The sequence below is a fragment of the Caretta caretta genome, chromosome 11 (genome assembly GCF_965140235.1).
Source record: "Caretta caretta isolate rCarCar2 chromosome 11, rCarCar1.hap1, whole genome shotgun sequence".
NCBI lineage: Eukaryota > Metazoa > Chordata > Testudines > Cheloniidae > Caretta > Caretta caretta.
Window position 1 is genome coordinate 74,362,196 of NC_134216.1, and position 21,855 is coordinate 74,384,050.

The window sequence follows — 21,855 nt, forward strand, 5'->3', positions numbered from 1 at the left end:
GCTGTGCAATTCAGCAAAGGTTTTGGCGCATGTATTTTTTAAGAAGTCCAAAAGGTTATTTTACATATAAATTAATGGGATTAAGCAGAAATCCTTCTCATGACTAAAAAATGTATCTTTGTGAGTAAACAAAATAAGAATTTTTGCATAAGTTTAATAAAAATATTTGTCAGCAGAAAATTGTTTTTCACCTGTAATTTAAATAAAACAAACCCTTAGTGCAATATAACTTCCAACAGTAATTCCTTTTTGCCAAAGGGAAATAAAGAGACAAGCTAGGCAATTATAGTAAATATAATTGTACCACTTCTTTCCTTTCCCCCTGCAGTGTATTCGTGGAAGAAAAGCAACTCTAGAAGAGCTACAGACAGTTCACTCGGAGGCGCATACGCTGCTGTATGGCACAAACCCTTTGAACAGACAGAAACTGGACAGCAAGAAACTTCTAGGTACAGCAGGGGATCGTGCTTCACTATCTCTTTGGTCCTACATTCATAAAGTAACGTAGTTAGCTATAACACTGACCCCGGTAGTTACTGAGTGTACACCACTCTGAATGCCACAGGTCATCTCTGCTGCGCTTCAGTGGGACGAGTGATAGAGCGTTTGGTTTCCTCTTCCTTCCAGGGTACATCTATGCTGGGGAAAAAAACATGGCAGTGAGCCTCTGAGCCTGGGTCAGGTGACTTCAGCCAGCACTTCAGGGCTGCAGGTAGCAATGTAGATGTTCCTATTCGGGTGGGAGCCCAAGATCCTTCTCCCTCACTGAGTTTCAGAGCCCGACTCCAGACCGAGTGGGGATGTCTACTCTGCTACTTTTAGCCCTGTAGAGTGAGCCCGAGTCAGTTGACCCAGACTCCTGAGACTCACTGCCGTGGTTTGTTTTTTTTTGCAATATAGAAATACCTTTATTTCCTCTATTTAAAGTGCCAAAGACCTAGAGGGACTGCCACCAAGGAGGAGAAGGTAGTTTAGTCTCCATACCCATTTTACCCTTGGACTCTCTGCTGTGCTTGTCACAGGATACCAGCTGGTGTATAGAATTTGTGATGCTGGTCCTGTCCCCCTAAGAACCGGATTCACACCATCAAACAGTTGTCAGATGGTGAGAGATGGTGACCGCAGGCAGATTTGAAATGGTGATCTAAAAGAGGGCTCTTAGCTTTTCCAGACTACTGTCCCCCTCTCAGGAGTCTGATTTGTCTTGTGTACCCACAAGTTTCACCTCACTTCAGAAACTACTTGCTTACAAAATCAGAAATAAAAATGCAAAAGTGTCACAGCACACTATTACTGAAAAATTGCTTGCTCTTTCATTTTTACTATATAATTACAAAATAAATCAATTGGAATATAAATATTGTGCTTACATATAGTGTATAATAGATAGAACCATATAAACAAGTCATTGTATGAAATTTTAGTTTGTACTGATTTCACTAGTGATTTTTCTGTAGCCTGTTGTAAAACTAGACAAATATATAGATGAGTTGATGTACCCCCGGAAGACCTCTGCGTACCCCTAGGGGTACAAGTACCCCAGTTGAGAACCACTGGTCTAAAAGAGAAAGGTTCTGTATCCCCTTACCAGTCCCCTAACCCATCTAGTCCCATGTTCATCTTTTTCTGATGGTCCCATGCTTCATTGTTGTCAAGTGGATGAATTTTGTGTGTATTATATGTGATATGTATCATATTAAAATTACGCAGCCCTGTTAGAGTGCTCATTTCACCAAGCTAGTTCCTGGGAGCTGGGTGGGAAAAGGAAGATCTGCAGAGTAACTGTTTATTGCTAGGTTGTTTTCCAAGTATTACTGGCTGAGTGGCAAAGCATTCATTGTAATTATATAGTGGATCCTCTGAGGTTATTTTTTCCCTCTGAAGATTGGAGCCTTCCTGAATAAGGAAGAGTATATTAGTCATAGACTGTAGACTTTCCCTCTTTCCTACTGTACAAACTAGGGATTGCTGCTCAGAAAAAGACTGTACCAGTAACACCCAAGTCACATTTAAATGAACGTCTTACCTGAGTATACTCATGCAGACACCTTCTCTTCTTTTGTAATTTTCAAGTGCCTGTTACCAGCATCAGGTGATAGGTTTGAATAATAGTTTTGGAAGTTCTCATCTGGGAGTCCAGAGTAAGAGACATGGTCCTGGAATCTGCAGTTTGAGAAAACCATAGCTGGGATTGATGGTGTGAAAAGGGGATTAACCTGATGGTCTTCAGTGGAGCTAATACTCACAGTAAGAGAGCTGGCAAGGCTTTGCTCCAAGTTCAGTAGCTACGTAAAAACCCCAAAGAGGAAAACTATACAGCAGGTGTTTAAAAATCTAGCCAGCACTGTGGTTATTGCTAAGTTTGAGACAGTTACCACCTCTTCAAAATCCAGAGAAATCTGAGCTGCGAACTTCTGGCTGTGTGAGTGGCACATGCACTCTGTAAAGAAAGTCAAACGTCATGTCTTTGACAGTATAAAACTCTTGCTCTGTGTTAGACAAATAAGCAACATATACATCTTCTCCCCCACTGGATCATGACTGCCACCTTTTTTAAATGAAACCGAGCATGCCATCAAAAACGTGGGCAGCTGGGGGTGGTGTTTATTAGGTAGAAGAGTGCTATTCCAAAGGTGTATCTGATACTTGGAGTAGTACAGAAGCGAAGGACGGCTGCCTATGCCCCACCCATATGCCTTGAGGTCTGGATTGCCTTGAGGTCTGTGATGTAATCCAAGCATTTTCCAAGCACTTACGATTCATAGGAATATAAGAATTGCCAGAATGGATCAGAAACATGGTCCATTTAGTCCGGTATCCTGTCTGTGACAGTGGCCAGCACCAGCGGCTTCAGAGGAAAATGGAAAAAACTGCACAGTAGGTAGATGTGGGTTAATCTGCTCCCATAAAGGTCTCGTTCTAATCCCTAATAATTAGAGATTGTTTTAAACTTTGAGGCATGAGTTTTAATATCCTTTCCGATCTACTTTTTTCATACAGGTTATTATAACTGGATATTCTTGTTATGCATGTAAATACCAAATCGTCTTTAGGTAGTCTATTATAAATATCACATTTGTACATTGTCAATTTATTATTATAAATATTATAAAATTCCCTCTTTGAATCTTGCTAAATTCTTGGTCTCGATGATCTCCTGTAGCTATGAGTTCCATGGTCAAATTATGCACTATCTGAAAAAGTATCTCCTTTGAACAGTTTTGTATTTGGCACCTTTTGGTTTCATTAAATGTCCTCTTGTTCTTCTGGTACAAGACAGGGAGAACAAAAGCTCCCAATCTACTTTTCACCATTTTCTATACTTTCATCATTTCCCTGCTGGAAAATTGTCCTGCGAGTCACGCAGTGTAAAATCCATCTACGGATGCTGTTTGCTTTTTCTCTAAGTTCGTTGCTGTTGTGAAAAGAAATAGTTTTAAATGTTTTACTTAGATGTCTGTTTTCATGATGGGCACACTTACACATTTTGACTGTTCAGAAACATGATGCCGTCTTAAGATTCCTGACAGATATAAAGTATTTTATCAACACAAAGGGTACATAAAAATCAGCCTTTTAAAAAAAAATCAAATTTTTATTTCAACCAGATAATCATTATCTAGTAAATAAGAAATGTCATTCACCTTTCTCTAACAAAAAGTGTAAAAAAAAAAAAAATCAAGACCCTGAATAAACGTATATTAAGTTTTATATAATTGTTTAAATAAATGTGTATAGATATACTATATTTTTCTGGTTAGCAAATTAGTACCAAATTATATCAACAAGTGAGAATCTATCTTTCTTTAGGAAAGTAACTAAAAAAGTACAAATGTAGAACAAGAATTAAAATTGATGATTTAAATCAGAGTTTCCTGTTTACTGATTTTAAACACTGATTAAATTTGAAAAAATTTAATTTAATTTAAATTTAATTAAATTTAAATTTAAATTTAATTTAATTTAAATTTAATTTAAATTTTAATTTAATGTAATTTAAATTTAAATTTAATTTAAAAAAACTATCATTATTGCTATTCTTCATTGTGTATTTGATACTTGCTTATATCCCTTTACCTGCACTTAAGTTTATAGCTGCCCCTGCCAGCTGCAATCCATAGAAAATTGCAATCCATAGAAAAACAGTAGTCAGGAATATTAGACCTTTAGATTTTGCCACATTGCCAAGGAGAGACTAATCTACCACCCCACAGTGACCTGCCGCAGTAGTACTTCTTATTACTGAAAACCCTAACACCTGACGTTCACACTGGGACGCGTACTACCCTTTGTCTTCATATAGAAATCCCGGTTGTGCCACAGGATTTCCACATAATGAAAAAGAGGAAAAAGTGGCCCTGATTTGGCAAAAGTAGTGATATATCCTGCAATCATACCTCAAAAATAATTAGCCCCATAAAACCAAACATATAATACCGTGTATTTTACTTCGCATTCAGAAGAAAGTTTCTGAATCAAAATTTCCAAACACTTCAGAGTAATTTTAAGGCAAAGAAAAAAATAAATACACAAATATAAGATAAAAGCAAACACCAATTAGACAGGACTTTGAAACAGTCTCTCTTTGCCCACATGTATAAACTAATCAGAAAAGGGAAAACTTGTTTTCAAAAAAATCCTTGCTTTTTCAGTTCAGAAACACATAATTCTAAACACAGAGCATGTCACATCTCTAAAATTGTACCCTGTTTAGAGGATAGCTTGACAATTACTGACTTCCATTCTGTTCTGTAAGTCCCTTCTGGGCTGAAACTCGCCTACTCTGACAATTTGGACAATTTTGCCAACTTGTACATGTTTCTTGGTTGAAATTTTAAAACTACCAGGGAGATCTTGAGGAGGAGGGATAGCTCAGTAGTTTGAGCATTGGTCTGCTAAACCCAGGGTTGTGAGTTCAACCCTTGAGGGGGTCATTTAGGGATCTGGGGCAAAAATTGGGGATTGATCCTGCTATGAGCCGGGGGTTGGACTAGATGACCTCCTGAGGTCTCTTCCAACCCTGATATTCTAGGATTCTATGATCTTAGATTTAACCATTTACAATGACAGTTTTTAAATGTAAACCATGAAAGACATTCCTCCTCAACATTCACAATTTAGAAGTGTGTGATCGGTCACATTCACAGCGTTTAACTGAAAAGACTCATAAGTAGCTGTTGGAAAAGAATAGAGATTCCACAGACATACATGCTTGGAAGGAGGTTGTGGTAGGGGTGGGGAGGACATCCGTGAGACAATAGTGTCTCTCTAGTGGAGACAGGGAAGAACAGAGAAATAGAAGAGATAGGATTAAAATATTGCGAATACTTATAAGTAAATTACGAAAATTAGAGGAAGGCAAAAGGTCACAGGTAAAGTAGGATAGAGAGAAAGAAAAGAGATGGGGAAAGGAAGTAATAGGGGAGATGGCATGAAAGTAAATGAATAGCAGAACGAATGGCTGAAGAGATTATCCTTCAGCAATATGTTATCAAAGTGGTATGTATTATAGTCCAAACCAACCAACCAAAAAAATGTTTACATATTCTCTAGCGGATATTGTTTTCCTTTAACAAAGCTAGTTCTCCTTCAAGTGCTTGCTCATGTCAATTCCATTCTAGGTGTGTGCACCCCCACGTGCACAGTCGTTGGAGACTTTTGCCTTAGTGGTATCCGTAGGATCAGCTGCGGTGCCCCTTTGAGTTCCGCACTCATGAGTTGGTATATCAGGCGCTGCCAACCCTACACCCTCTCAGTTCCTTCTTACCGCCCCTGACGGTTGGTCGGAGCACCTTGTCTTGCACTGCAAGAGTGTTAGCGGTTCTTTCAGCCCATTGTTCTGTCTCCTTTATAGTTAGTTGTTAGGTGCTTCGTTTGATCATTAAGTGTTAGGTAATGGTTTTACTAGTTAGAGTCCTGGCTGGGACTTTGGAGAGGGGCATGTCCCATTCCCCAGGCTTTAAGCCATGTTCATCGTGTACCTGGCCAATGCCCATTAGTGACCCCCACGAGAGCTGTTTGAAGTGTCTGGGGGAATCACACAGAAAAGACAAGCGCAGGATCTGCAAAACCTTTCGCCCTCAAGCTCAGAAGGAGCAGGATCTCCACGTGAGGGTCCTCCTCATGGAGGCTGCGCTTCATCCTGCCTCAGAGCCCTCCCAATCGGACTCCACATCTAGTACTTGGGTTCGGCACCAGAACCCACCTGGCACCGTTCCCCCTCGTCGGTGCCCGAGAAGCGGCTGAAGCCCAAGGGCCCGTTGGCACCGCAAGACAAGGAGACTTCAGGCAAAAGACCTGTGTTAGGCCGCGTGCCCACCCCGGAGCTACACACGAGTACCACTGTGGTTGGACCTCCTAACCCAGCCAGGGATCCGACTCCCGGGAGCGGCAGGGGACCCCTGTGCCCAAGGCAGCCCTGGCAGGCAAGGACCAAGTAGGCTGGCTGGCACCGCAGATGCCAAGCCAGGCAATGGACCCGGTTAAGGCCCAGATCCTAAGGGTAAGCCTCCCTCTAAAGCAATGGAGAGTCCCCGGACTTCAGGCGTTGATCCCCCTCACCACAGCCTTGGCTTCTGGTTAGAAGACCCAGGGTATGGACCCAAGTCATGATGCCATTCCCTGTACCCGTGGTACCACAAGGCCTCCTGCCAGAGATCGCTGCGGCACAGATCCCCATTTCCTAGGCAGTCCCCCCAGCGTCAATCCCCCTCAGTGCGGGATTGTTCCCGGTCACGGCACCAGTCTCTGACTGCCCAGTACCGCTCTTTGGGCTGGCACCATTCCTCACCCCTTCCTTACCGGTCACCGACAAGGGTCAGCCGACAGACTCAGGTATCTACGCTCCTCCCTGCTTGCCGGAAGGGCACTGGTCTGAGTCGGAGGGAGAGTTCAGCCCCTCACCGATGGCCTGTGAGACCAGCATGGTCCCAGCGGTGGTGGTGGCATGGCAGGAGGGGCAGTGGCCCACTCAGTGGCAGTACTGAAGCCCATGGGGTGTACCTGTCATGCCAGTCCCGTATTCCCACCATTCCTCTCAGGCCACATCAGACAAACTGCCTCCAGCCCAGTCAGATCCAGCATAGGAGCATGGTGCTGAGTCCGATGCAGGTGCGGCACAGCGGGCCCCAACACCCAAGGAGCCATCCCTGGACAGGCAAGGGAAAGCCACCCCTCTCCTGCGGTACAGTCTTCATCATCTCCAGACGAGCCAGTAGCGGGCCCCTCGCAAGCGAGCAGCGCTCCCCGACGACTTCATAGAGCACCAGATACTGCTCAAAAGGGTGTCTGCTAACCTGAGCTTGGAGGTCAAGGAGCTAGTGAAGGAGTCTGATGACCTCTTCAATGTCATGCCTCCACTCCAGTTTGGATCACGTTGCCTGTCCAACCAGGGGTCCTGAAAAGTGCCAAGTCTGTGTGGCAGACCCCCTCTTCCATTCTGCCTACCTCCAAGAAAGCTGAAAAGAAATATTATGTCTTAGCAAAGCGAGTTGACTATCAGTACACCCCTCCCCCCTCCAGCAGGGTCTCTGGTAGTGTCTGCCATGAACAAAAGGGACAGGCCAGTGGCACACCCAAAAATAAAGACTCCAAGAGACTGGACTTATTTGGCAGAAAAATTTATTCAACCACCAGCCTGCAATTTCGGGTGTCTCACCATCAGACCCTGCTGGCAGGTACAACTTCAACTTGTGGGACTCCATCAGCAAATTCAATGAGGCCTTCTACAGAACTGAGCCCAGGAGTTTGCCACCTTGGTGGAAGAGGGTAAAGCAGGGGCGAGAGGTGCCCTCCAGATGGCCTCAGATGCTATAGACTTGGTGGCCAGAGTGGTCACCTCTGCACTGGTCATGAGGCGTAGCTCCTGGTTACAGTCCTCCGCGCTGTCCCAGGAGATGCAGACTACCCCCACGATCTCCCGTTCGAGAGGGCAGGGCTCTTCTTGGAGCAGACTGATGCACAGCTCCACGGCCTTAAAGACTCCCGTGCTACTCTCCAGTCCTTGGGCCTGCACACTTTGGCCCACAGGGTCTCTGAGATTCGGGTACTTACCTATACGGTCTTTTACAAGGACCACGTCCAACTGCGTCCACACCCAGCATTCCTGCCCAAGGTAGTCTCCCAGTTTCATATGGGCCAGGACATTTGTATGCCCGTCTTTTTTCCAAGGCCACATGAGTCAGAGGAGGAGCGTCTGCTGCATTCCCTAGATGTCAGAAGGGCGCTGGCCTTTGATATTGAATGGACCAAGCCATTCCCCAAATCTACGCAGGTGTTTGTGGCCAACACAATGAAAGGTCGTCTGGTGTCCGCTCAAAGACTTTCTTCTTGGATCACTGCCTCAATTCGCTACTACTCTGACCAGGTGACAGTGCTACCTCCGGTGATTGTCACCGCCCACTCAACAAGGGCGCAAGCTTCTTGCGCAGCTTTCCTACTCCAAGTGCCTATCCAAGACATCTGTAGGGCAGAAACTTGGTCATCTGTCCACATGTTCACATCCCATTACGCACTTACCCAGCAGGCCCACGACGATGCTGGCTTCAGTAGAGCAGTACTGCAAGCTCCTAGACTGTGAACTCTGAGCCCACCTCTGAGGATACTGCTTGTGAGTCACCTAGAATGGAATCGACATGAGCAAGCACTCGAAGAAAAAACAGTTACCTCCTTTTGTAACTATTGTTCTTGGAGATGTGTTGCTCATGTCCATTCCATTACCTGCCCTCCTGCCCCTCTGTCAGAGGTGCCGTCAAGACAGAACTGAGAAGGCAAAGGGTCCGTGGCACCTGATATACTGACATGAGCGCGGTGCTCGAGGGGACGCTGCAGCCGACCGTACGGATACCACTAACGTAAAAGTCTCCAACTGCGCAGATGGGTGCGCACGCACCTAGAATGGAATGGACGTGAGCAACACATCTCGAAGAACAACAGTTACAAAAGGTAGGTAACCGGTTTTTTTCATCACTTTGTTCAGAGTTACGGAAATTTTAAATCTAATATTAACACAATCCAGCCCCCATAAAACAAAGAACCCCAAGCTGAAGAGTGCAGTGACATGGGATTTCTACCCATGGGACCATTTTAGGCTCCAATGACATTAGGCGTCTCTTGGCTTACAGCAAGAAAAATACAACTCTTAAATCTTTCATTAAAGCAAATCAGTAATCCCCTGTTGAGCAAACAGAAAAAGAGTGAATGAGAGATGAGCTTGATGGGGGTAATGTTTCTGATGGAATGAGAATTGATTGTAAGAATAATATTCATGGATAACGTTGGAGCCCATGTGGTGCTGTACTGTGTACTCTAGCTATGTACCACAACTCTCTAAGGAGCCATTTTAAATGCCCTGCTGGAGCATGCAGCACCCATGGGAGGGCCCCTGGGACCTCCATTGGGAGGGGCTCACCAGTAGTTTAGAGGCTTAACTGAGCTTACAAGAGAATTCCCACCTTGCCAGGTAGCTTACTTTCCCTGCTCACTTAGCCCAGAGTTATGCGGTGCCATGGATGTGCGGCTCATTCCCAAGCCATGTGACTATCCTTGCCCTTTACTGCATATGTTATCACCACCTGCCCACGCTACCTGGTTGGCCTCTCCTAGTGTGGAGCTCCTGCTGTTGTCATGGTTCTGTCATGCACTGCACGTGTAGCTGCCAGCATTTACTATTCTGTGTAGCAATAACCACAGAGACAAAGGAAAAGGGCACATCACAGCACAATATGGCTGCCAGTCATCCTGCAGAGAGAAATTAAATTGAGGACCTGGCAGCCACGGATGCACAGGGTTGGGTTGTAGGGGGGAGAAAACTGCAGGTTTCATAAGCCTAGCTGGGACATAAGTTTGGAACGGGGACATTTCCAGAAGCCCTGTGTAGATAGCCACTTTTTGGAGCAGGGATGGAGAGGATGAGAATGTCTTTAACAACCCAGCATTGGTTTAGAGTTTACTTTTGCGATGGATCTAGTTCACAATGAGAACAGCTGTCTTCGATGTGTTTGAAAAAAAACAGTTTGAGAAGTTATAATCAGATGAATATTCCTGAAAGCAAGCCCATTTCTGCTTATTGTGCTTTCTTAATTTATGACCCAAGTTTTTTAAAATATATCAAAGGACTAAACCCACAGCAAGTTTGAAGCTTAAAAACAAACCTGTGTTTGAATTACTGGCATGCAGAGAATCTTTACTTTTGTTAATAGAGATGTGTATACTACCATTCACGCCATTAAAATGGATCAACTGATTTTGTTTGAACTTTCCTCCTGAAATAGGTCTGGGAGTTGGGAATTTCAGCCCAAAGGGAGCCATTTAGAAAGCTGAGAAAAGGAAAACAAGGGGCTTGCATGGAATGACTTTTCATTTATGTTCTTGATGGCTATGATGTCATTTATTCTAGCAGCATTTATTCAGAGAAACCAGGAAGTCTGCATCTCAACTTTCTCAGCATTATAAACAGTTTCTTTCAAATGTTGTAGAAGTCTAGTACAAATTAATTGTACTGCTTTATTCTTGAATCATCTTTGAATCTTTCAAACAAATTTTAAAAGACTTTGCAATCCTCTGTTAACATGGAAGAAACCTATTTAAATCCATTACTGACATTTGAATTGGTAAAATTTGAATATTTTTATTATGTTAGAAATACAATTTATCCGATGGTGTCTGAAGTTCATGGTTAGCTGTGACAAGTTCGTGGCTTTCCTGGCAGGATATGTAAACTTGCTTAGGTGTTTCTACCACCCTTGAAAGTTTTGGATGAAATATATAGGCACCTCTGCTATCTGATAGCGTAATGCTATGGAACTTGCAGAACAGCTTTTAAATGTAGGCGAATAAGGCTACTTTAAATCTATGCACTGAAAACATAAAATGTTGTCAGAACAATTAATATTAAATAATAGGTGGATTACCAGTTGAAGATGTGGCCGGAGATCTCAGGCAAGGCGATGTGAGTACTTCCATATGGATCTCCTCAAACAATGAATCTTGTGGAAGTATTAACCTCACTTTCAGCTGAAGGGGAAAACTTATGTAGCAGTGTCTGAGATACGTTTCACTCCAGCATGGTTCTCAGACTCTAAAGTGTGCTTTCCATCACTGTTGTTGCATGATCTACAAAGGAGTTTGTTTGCATTTTAAGGAAACTTCCTCCATTGTATTATTTCAATATAGACCAACTAGAATAACAAGAACCCAATCTGGTGAAAACATTTCCATCAAACTTATTTCACTGTTGGCTGAGATGTACCTAAATGTAGTCAGAGCTAACTAATATCAGGCAAATCGCTCCAAGGGTTTTAATGTGTGTGGGTGTATCTATTTATATACGTTTTCTTCCTGCCATGTGTTTGTATATGCGTGTGTATATAGATATAACTATACACACTGTATATATAATAGTAATGAATTGTAATACAGATGTTCTCTGTTCAGAACTTTTTGTTCAAGATTTGTGCATATTACAGCTATCGAGATTACATTCCATCATGATGTAGTATTCTGAGGCACAAAGAATATTATCGCTGATGTATGGGCAGAGAAAATAACATTGCGATTCTCATCAGTTCACAATGTCTTCCCAGCATCTTTTTTCTGTTTTTCTGGAACTCTTAAAGTGGTTTCCCTCTTTCTGTCTTAAGCAACTCATGTTCTCTGCTGGCTAATTATTTATTTTATGGTATTTGTCTCTTTTAATAGCACTGTCAGAAAGTGTCTAATACAGTCCAAAAATCTCTTGTACTATATTGACTAATTTTCATATTATGGAGTTCTGAATAAACAAGTGCAATCAGCTAATAATTAGGTTTTTCATGCTTTGATGTTCCCCTTTAGTTTAAAGTAGCAGGTCCCCACTGCAGCCTTAGTCTCAGCAGACGTGTTCAGGATTCACTATTAGCAGTCACTACTATTGCTACCAATTTTATTTCTATGAACAAGACTTCAGCAGACTCATTATTTATATTCACTGTGATTGGTTGAAATCTAGGAACTGTCCATGCAGGTATGTATAGTTCATACTCTTGTATATTCTATATATGCACATGTTGAAATATCATCTTTTTTGTGTCCCTTTCAACACAGAGTCATAAAACTGAAGCATGTCACTGTGTTAGAAAAGGTTTCAGCATTACCATAAAAATCATCCACCAAACCTGTGAACTCTGTCTTTTTGATAACTTACTGCTCTAATTTTTTCCACAGGTTCTATAACATCAATGTTTGTCAGGCTCCCTTGTGGTGGTGTTGGAGTAAGTATTTTCTTTAATGAGTAAATAATGCCCTGTTTGTTCTCTGAGCCCCAATGGTAACAAAAATTGTTGCCTTGTTTTCTGCCAGGCAGATGATTACTACCAGATGTTATCCATAAACAGGGTCCTTCTGGGGTGTGGGATTGCAGTGACAGCCTCACATGTGTTGCTTCAAAAGCAGTGTGAGAGTTTTAACTATTTTGAGCACTGAAATCTATTATGCATGCTTTGTCTCTGACTGTTTAGCAGAGAAACCTCATTTTCCAAGCAGTGATGTTTAAGGTTTAGATGACTACATTTTAAAATAACTATCAACAATGTGCTGCAGATATAGAGAAAGAAAGATGTACTTTCTGTGTCACTCAGACTGTGTAGGGGGCTTGTTTGTGCTTCAGAGCTGCCTACATAGTGCTACAGGTGGAAAATATTTTATTAAAACAATGGTGGTTGAAGGATAATATCTTAGATGTTGCTGTAAGCAGTAGTTTGGTTTTGTTTCTGGGCTACCTGACTGTTCTGGAGTGAAATGTCTTGCAAGTTGCACTGCAGAAGAGAATTGTAGTTTTCAGCATCTGGCATCCTTCAGTGTGGAGTCTAGGACAATCATGCCTGAATTATGAAAGAGGTGACTAAAATTTCCATCCCTCATGAACAGTTAGTTGAACATCAGTTTTCAGCAGTCAAAACTGCATATGAATAAAGGGATTTTTTCCTGCTTCCATAATGTTAACATATAGATACAGTGAGATGAAACTCTAAAGCCTAGAGTTCTTTCAAGCTAATATTTCTGCTATAAAGATTTTGCATAGAGTGACAATACAGAAAATAATCTGGAAGAAAAGAAAAGAGAAAAGAAAAGGCATTGTGTTTGAAACCTCACATTGGTGGTTCTTATACATAATTATAGCTCGTGAGCTTGAATCTGGAGGTCTGGATTCTGTTATGGAAATGAAACAAAATTGTTTTCTTCCTGAGTCTTTGCAAAATTGCTCCTTTGAAAATTATCCTGTCCAAAAAAAAAAAAAATCTGCATTTATTCATACCATCGTCACCACCATCAAGCACTCCTAGAGATATTTTATTTTGTATTGTAAATATACTGCAGTCTCCTAATTCATGGCAAATTTTTGGCTGCACTTGAAAAGGTTTGGATTTACTCTGCCCTGCAGCCAGGCATGCCATTCAAAGCAAAAATTATCATTTGCAAATGGAAAATGAATGGTAACTAGCAGAGACAGCAACTGGGCTGAACACAGAAGGAATTAAGTTCTGAAACAAAAACCCATGATGTTGGTACTACTGAAACTATTCCATGGATGATGTGTGCAGTATTTGTACTCATGTAGTTAACATCCTGATGCCAGTTTTCTCAGAGTATCTTTTATATCTGTTTACTGTTTCAGACATACTGATGGTACAATAGCGTGTATAGATTGCCCAAGATGAATATAGTTGCTTTAATAGCTATCTATCAACATCAAGCTGACATCTAAGATTTTTCCTAAAAATATGCCTTAAACAAATCCCTTTCTGGGATAATTAGCCTGTTGTTTGGGTAGCTTTGCCACTTCCTTTCTTAATACAGAAAAATAGGTTCTCCTTTTCTCCGGTATGAATTCCCTTTAGATCAGTGGTTCTCAAACTTTTATATTGGTGACCCCTTTCACACAGCAAACCTCTGAGTGCGACCCCCCTTATAAGTTAAAAACACTTTTTAAATATTTAACACTATTGTAAATGCTGGAGGTGAAATGGGGCTTGGGGGTGAAGGCTGACTGTCTGTGACCCCTGACGTAATAACCTTGTGGCCCCCGAAGGAGTCACGACCCACAGTTTGAGAAGTAGAAGTGTGGGATTTGCCCCTCCACCCAGCATTGTCATGTAGGTTTTTTTGTTTTTGATTTTTTTAAAAAATAAAATATCTTGGATCCTGACTATATTGTCTGCCACTAAAGTTGTAGAACAGAGTCTCATCGCAACAGTGCTAAAGCTTCTATGCTTCAGTATTGGCTCGTATGGCTCAGTGAGGCAGCACTCCTAAGGCCTCTGTTCAGAAATCATCTGTTGACATGTGCAGATATGAATAATCTAGTGAAATATCAACTGATGTCATTTCTACTGTTTGTGAGAAAAGATAATTGGGGAGGTTGCGATGAAGCAAGACTGTTATAGGCCTCAGGTTCTCTGTACCCAAGTCAGTCTGATTTCAGGCTTGGGTCTGAAACTGCTCTGGTTAGTGTCTTTCTGGTGATGGATGAAGATCAAATGCACAGTACTAGACAATTGCTTGACTGCCCTGAGGCTTCTGTCATTCTTCCTTTTGTAAGGCTGTTAGGAAGGTTTGTAAGGAGGAATGCATTATACAGCCTTCAGTGTGGTGATGACACCAAGCTCTGTCTCCATCTTTTCTGACCTTACCAGGACAATTGAGTAACTGGCTCGGATCAGGGTTTGAATGAGAACTAGTCTGAGATTCAACCCACGCAAGCCTCTGATAATGGTGGAAGAAAATTTGGGAGAAGAAATGGCAGTAGCCTTGATTAAGGAAGTGCACCCAGTACTTGTAATGTAGGTTCACAATTTGGGGGTTGTGTTATATTCCTTGTTGCTCCGGAATGCCCAGGTAATGGCGAAGCATACTTGAATAAATCTTCCCTTTCGGTGTGGATTTGTGCCTTTGTCACCTTGAGGTTAGGCTACTGCAGTGACCATACATGGGGTTACACAATGAGCCCACCAAGGAACTTAACCTATTGCAGAAAATGCATCCGCCTTCTTATTAAGAGGTGTTTTCCACAAAGAGAGAGCACATTACACTGGTGATCTGTACTGGGCAAGGGCTGTTGATTTGTTTCCAAGTGGGGTTTAAGGAGTTAGTTTGGAGCATACGACCCCAAATGAGTGGGCCTTGACTTGACTGCCTCTTTCATTATGTGTTGCTACTGCAGTTGTGATCTTCAGAGGTGCATAAGGTAATAGCCCCCTAGTTCAAAAAGAAAGATATGGTGGCATAGAGTTTTCATTAAAGATGCAGTTCTGGACTCTTCTTCCTCCATTGGTCCTTTAGTCTGAGGATGAAAGGTTTAATTCTTCTTCAAGTGATGGTCCCAATTGTATTCCACTGTGACTCTAACATCCCCGTCCCCCCCCCCCCCCCAAGATGATTTCAAGCAGTGCCAAGAACTTCTGCACAGAGTCACCAGGGAACTTCAGATCCCACTAGAGGAAATCCAGGACTCCCAACACAAGCTCTTGGACATCCTCCACACCTCAGGTCTACAAGAATAGCCCTGCCTCTGAACAAGGCCATACTGGAGCCAGTTAAGAGTGTGTGGCACCCCTCCATACACACATCTATGCTCCCACCCCCACAGGGGTGGAGATGCACTATTATGTGCCAGCTAAGGGCTCAGAATTTTTATTCTTGCAGCCAGCTCCCAACTGTGGTTCAGGCTGCTTCGGAAAGGTTCAAGCAGCAACATTGTAGATCTACACCTGCAGATAAACAAAGGACGCTTAGATCTACAGGAGAGGAAGTTTTCTCATCCTCCATGGTACAGTTGAGGATAGCCAATTATCGCTGTTGGCTAAATATGATTTCCTGAACTACACTAAATTCGAGAAATTCACCAACAACCTCTCACAAAATAATCATACCCATTTTCAAACTCTCATTGAGGAAGGTAAATTAATAGCGAGAACTGCCCTCCAATTTGCAGTCAATGTGGCCTATACTTCCTTTAGAGCCATGGCTACGGCCATTGTTATGTAAAGTGACTGTCTTGGCTTTATGCCTTAGCGTTACCCAGGGAGGTCCAGAACACCAAGGACCTCCCCTTCAATGAATCTCATCCCTTCAAACAAAAGACAGATGTGTCACTAGACACCCTATAGGCTAGGGCTACCCTTCGATTGTGGGGCATCTACACACTTGCACCTAAGATGAAGTTTCATCGGCTGCCAACCACACTGCTGTACAGGTCTCAACACTTACACTGCCAGAGACCCTACAAACCGCCATGCAAAAAGCAGAAGGTTCAAAGGTCCCACTTCCTTGTACCCCCATTGGCCTCTATCTCAATCTGAACCCCTCATCAGAAGATATTTTTGACGTGAGCCCAACAGCCACAAACCACTGAGCCTAGCACCTCACAACCCCACTACTCCATTCAGGGGTCAGCTAGCACTCTTTTTTTGGACACTTGGACTGCAATGCTAATGGACAAGCAGTGCCAAAAGTCATCCACTGTGCTATAGAATCAAGTTTGTAACGCTACCTCCTCCAAAAAACACCCTCATCCCACTTCAGGGACCACTCTAACAATAATATCCTTACCCAAGAGTTGAGCTCCATACTGCCACGAAGAACAATAGAATGCATTCCTCCACTATATCACGGAACAGGTTTTTACTTGACCTACATCCTAATACACAAGAAGAGGGGTGGGTGGAGACCAGTCATCAACCGCCATCACCCCGACCACTTCATCTGAAAACTCAAATTTCTCATGGTCACATTGGCAGCGATAATTCCATCGTTAGAAAAAGGCATGCGGTTCATGGCTCTTGATATGAAAAATGCTTGCTTTATGTCGATATTCATCCTCCCACAGATGTTGTCTCAGATTTATGGTGGAATCCGACCATTTCCAATACAGAATATTATCCTTTGGGATAGCTACCACCCCCAGAGTCTTTAACCAGGTATTTTCAGGGTTGGCAGTTCATGTCAGTCATGATGGCCTCCTTGTTTTTCAGTACCTCGATGAGTTGCTCTTCACCACCAGGTTCCCACCAAGAGGCCTCTGCACTGACCTCTGTAATGCTCCACCTCCTTTCCTCACAGTGTAAACATCGAAAAGTCCATCCTCACCCTCATGCAGTCTTTGGATTTCATCTGGGCAACTTTGAACTCTATCACCACAAGGGTGTATCACCACAAGGGTCCACAGACAGATTCTGGACTATGAACTTTATCATAGCTCCTATCATCCTCCTCAGGTAACGGCCAAGACATGTCTGTCCATACTCAGCCACATGGCCTCCTGCACTTATATCACTCCGTTCACACGACTCCATCTTTGTTGTCTTCAGGCATGGCTACAGTCGGCATGCTCACCAAGCTGTCTTTCTATGAACCTTCCGCTCGCAGTTCCCACCAAGGGTACTGTCTTTCCTCCTGTGGTGGACAAATCCTCTGGAGGGAGTCCCGTTGTCCTCTCTTCTCCGGACAAAACCCATTATTGCCGCCACGTCCCTAATAGGCTGGTGAGCCCATATAGACAACCTCATGACAAGGGACTTGGCCATCTCGAGAGTTCAGAATGCACATCAATGTCTTCGAGCAGTAAGAAGGCATCTGAGTTCTTTCTTCCATTCATCCACTCTTGGTATGTCCTGATAATGTCAGACAGCACTATTACCATATTCTGCATCAACAAGCAAGAGGGAGCGAAGTCTGCCTCCCTGTGCACAGAAGAAGTCAATCTCTGGAACTGGTGCCCCACCAATCAGATCACTCTATCTGCAGCCTACCTACTAGGGAAGCAGAATGTGCTTGCAGACTCCCAAAGCAGACACTTTGCGATCGACCACGAGTGGGAACTCCACAACAGCGTGCAACACAACATTTCCATGCAATGAGGAACCCTGACCAGAGATCTATTTGCTTCTCATACTAACAGAAAGTGTGCCTTCTGTTGCTCCAGAGGATCCCTAAATTATCACCCCCAGTGCAATGCTCTCCTTTGCTCCTGGTCAGATGAGCTCAAATATGCTTTCCCTCCACTACCACTCCTACCATGGATTTGCTGCACAAGATCCAACAAGACAGGGCGACGGTCATCCTGATCAGCCCCTTCTGTCCCATACATTTCTTTCCTGAACCTGTTGTTCACGTTGTCTCGTCCACCGATTACTATCCTGCATTTCCCGACCTCCTGATCCAGTGCAAACACCCTAATCCACAACCCCTCCACCTCAGGGCACGGTATTTGGATTTAGAATGGGCATTGTCTTTTGAATGGGCATGCTCCTCGGCCACGTGGGACATCCTTTCTCATAGCAGAAAAGACTCTACTAGAGAATGTTACCTGGCTAAATGGAAATTCTTCTCCTCCTGGACACACTAAGAGGCATTATACCAGAAGCCACAGACATTTCCCTCATTTTAGACTATATCCTGTCTTTAAAGACGTATGGTCTCTCCCTCAGCTCTCTGAGAGGCCATCTAGTGGTGATTAGCACATCCCATCATCCTATTGAGGGCTACTCCATTTTTGCAAGCCCACTAATCAACTGAGTCTGGAAAGGCCTCATAAGTACCTTTCCACGTCCTCAAAAGATCATGCCCCAGTGGGACCTGAATCTTTGTTCTCGCAGCACTAACAAGGCCCCCCCTTTGAGCCTCTAGCTACTTGCTCCATGTCCTTTCTCTCCAAGAAGGTCGCCTTCCTTGTAGCCATCAGTGGAAGAACATAGACCCCATTCCTTCGATGTGCAGTGGATTTTGGCCCTTTACCTGCAGAGAACAAGACCAATCAGAAAGTCCCAGGGACTGTTTATTATGATAGCAGAGTGAGTCAGGGATCATGACATCTCCACCCAGAGAATTTCTAACTGGATATCTGACTCTCTGAAGACATTTCAATTTCTGATTGACAAAAGAAGCCTAGAAAAATTAAAACTTAAAAAAAAAAGGCCCTTAAATAAAAAACAGAATGAAATTAAATAGGAATATTTGATAATATCAAGCATCGGTTGCCCTAGTGAGACCTGTTTTCTCTTGATTCGCCTGGGGCCAGTAGTAACCCTGTGATATATCCTAATTTTTAAAAAACAGATTACATAAGGGATAAACAACGCTACATTCGGAGTCCCGCAAGTATCCCTTCTTAGGAAAGGTAGTATCAGACTTCTGACCCTCACACTGCCCATACTTCTCTGCCAACAAAAAGATTCATAGGAGCTGCAAAACTTCAAATGTGTGATTGAGGGTCAAGGAGCATTGAGTTTCCCTACTCTTATAAAGTCCTTCAGATCTTCCAAGAGTTTGTGGAACAGCAGTGGCAGCAACTTTATGGGAGAGGTGGGACCAAATGCCAATAGTGCAAATATTGTTCTCAAGAAGACGAGTGTGATGAACAGAGAAACTTCTCCTAACCCAACAACAGCAGATTCAAAGAAGCAAGGCAGTCCAACTGCTCTTAGTACAATAACATCATCCAACCCAAGAAAAAAGAGAGAAACCCAACAATGTATTATCAAAGAGCAAGAAATATACTTCTCTTCTCCTTAAAATCCTTCCAGAGGATAGGGCTGATGTGCAGTCCCAGCAACAACTCCGCTCATGGCCACCAGAGAATTCATGGGAAGGAGAGGTAGGGAGACCAAATATTATCTGCTCAGTAATGCACTTCATAAATCCAGAATGATGAATGGGTCAACAGCAGCCCATACACCAACAGCAGCAACTTCAGAATAGAAGAGGAGTCCAGATCATGGCCACGCTAGTAACATTTGCCATCCCAGTAGAGTATAAACCCTTGATACAGCAAAGTAATCCAGATCACATCAATGGAATTGTTCATGCGCTTACAGTTAGGTGCTTGAGCACTTTGCTGCATCAGGGCCTAATAGTTTGCAGCCGGCCACCCTGCAAACAGGTGGCTGGCTGTGTTAAATCCTTGTTTCAGAGATGCAGAAGGTAGCAGACAGCAGCAGACTCCCTGTGGTTAAATCCTTCTCTTGCTTGGAGAATGCGGCAACATCCTGGAAATTGGCTTCCAAATTGCACAAAGATTTTTTTTTTAAGTATTTAATTCTCTCTGCAGGAATAAAAATTTCTAAAACCTCTCTGTCCTCCCCACCTAATTCTTCCTGAAACACTGCCACCGTGAGCCTAGCTTGTAGTGGCATTAAAGCGCCTGCAATTAGCAGCATTCAGCTCAGGCATTTTGTGAGAATTTTCAGGCATTTGGGGGAAGAGAGCCAAAACTGGCAACTTAGGGAGACCGACTGTGTTGCACAGGTTCTACCTGATCTACAGTAGAAAAAGAAGCGGGCTTGCATCAAATACCCCATTGTGATCTCTGAAGGTCCAGTGTCTTTTTTTTGTACAACTTTCAATAATATCGCTCACAACTAGGTTCTTCAGTCACAGATATTAAAACACAAATTAGCTAAAAAGCCATCCAATATTAAAACTTATGAGCCTTAATTTGTGTCCTGAGGGTTACTTGATTCTGGTTGTGATGGGCTTCCTTGGGGGACAGACTGTGAGAACTGCCACCAGCTGCGAAGTCAGGTCAACAGTAAAAGCCATGTAATAGAGGGGAAGATGGCAGTCACTCATCAACTGGGGTCCCAGTGCATTCAGGTCCTTAAGGATCACTACAAATACGGTAAATTATATTATACTTAAAAGCAAATAAGGGGCTGTTGACAAGGATTGAGCGCAGCTGCAGTTGCACCCTGCATTGATGAAGTCTGGAGGTAGCAAAAACATGAGTGACCATTGTGTGGTGCGCACTAAAGAGGAATGGCAGTAGCCTCATGGCCTTAAGTAGATGGTTGTTGCTAACATGGACTCCATCAGTTATCTGAGAATCCAGGGTAGTGCTGAATCGTGGCAGATGCTGAGGCTGCTAAACATTTGAGCAGAAGGACTGGTAGACATTCTCCATAGGTGGAGAGCCACCACCTCCCTCATTGTTATAAATATTTACTTCATATCACCACCCCATTCAGACACTGGGAGAATGAGGCCGTAAAGACTCTGGGTTCAATGAAAAGGCATGGTAGCACTGAGCATCAGCATAGTGACAACACTGCAGCCCCAGAACAATTTGGTTATCTCTAATGGCTTCACATAAACACTGAGAAGGAAAAGCAAAAAGATGGAACCTTGCAGAGCCCAATATGGACAGATTGACAAGGAGGACAGCCAGTTTGCTCATTACCCTCTGGGATCTCTTGGAGATGAAGGGCCACGTCCCCATGGTGAGTCCTCCGTATCTTGTGGTGAGTGATATATTAATCGCTGGTGATAGGCCCAATGCAAGCAACATAACAACTCCTGATACCACTGCGTATGACTAAAAGGAGCTCTACTTTCAATATACTCTCAGTCCCAGTAGCTGACTGAGACAATGTTGTTATTGGTATCATTATCTAAAAGGGACTTCTTCAGCTAGGATCTCACATAATCACTGCTTGTTTCAATGTGGCTGGCAACTCACCCTTATGACAGGAGGCATTAACAATCCTCGTTGATTGTGAGTCCACTGGCTTTAGTCAGCCATAAAAGAAATGGATCCATCATTAGAGGTTTTAAATAACATGTTAGACAAGCACATGTCAAGGACTGTCTAGGGATAGCCCTATCTTAGTGTAGGGGTATGGGCTATATAACCTCTTGAGATACGTTACAGCCCTACAGTTCTATGATTCTGTGATCTCACATTGGTTTATATCTATCAAAAACTCTGCAAGTGAAATTTGATGAAAACCAAGCAATACAGATGTTCCTTTTCTTCAGTCCCCTTCTGATATTGTTCCCACAACAGTGGTCAGTTCAGGTCCAGTCAGTCTTACCTTAGAAATAAAA

The 21,855-nt window shown here is 43.2% G+C and overlaps 1 protein-coding gene across 12 annotated transcripts in view; it reads left to right on the forward strand.

Moving 5' to 3' along the window:
- HDAC4 (histone deacetylase 4) overlaps nt 1-21,855 on the forward strand; it is a 475,906-nt gene that overhangs the window by 404,210 nt on the left and 49,841 nt on the right. For all 12 annotated transcript variants that reach the window (XM_048870012.2, XM_075118165.1, XM_075118166.1 and 9 more), the window contains 2 exons: nt 329-449; nt 12,202-12,248. In XM_048870012.2, coding sequence (XP_048725969.1) covers nt 329-449; nt 12,202-12,248 — 168 coding nt within the window. The remainder of the gene's footprint in view (nt 1-328; nt 450-12,201; nt 12,249-21,855) is intronic.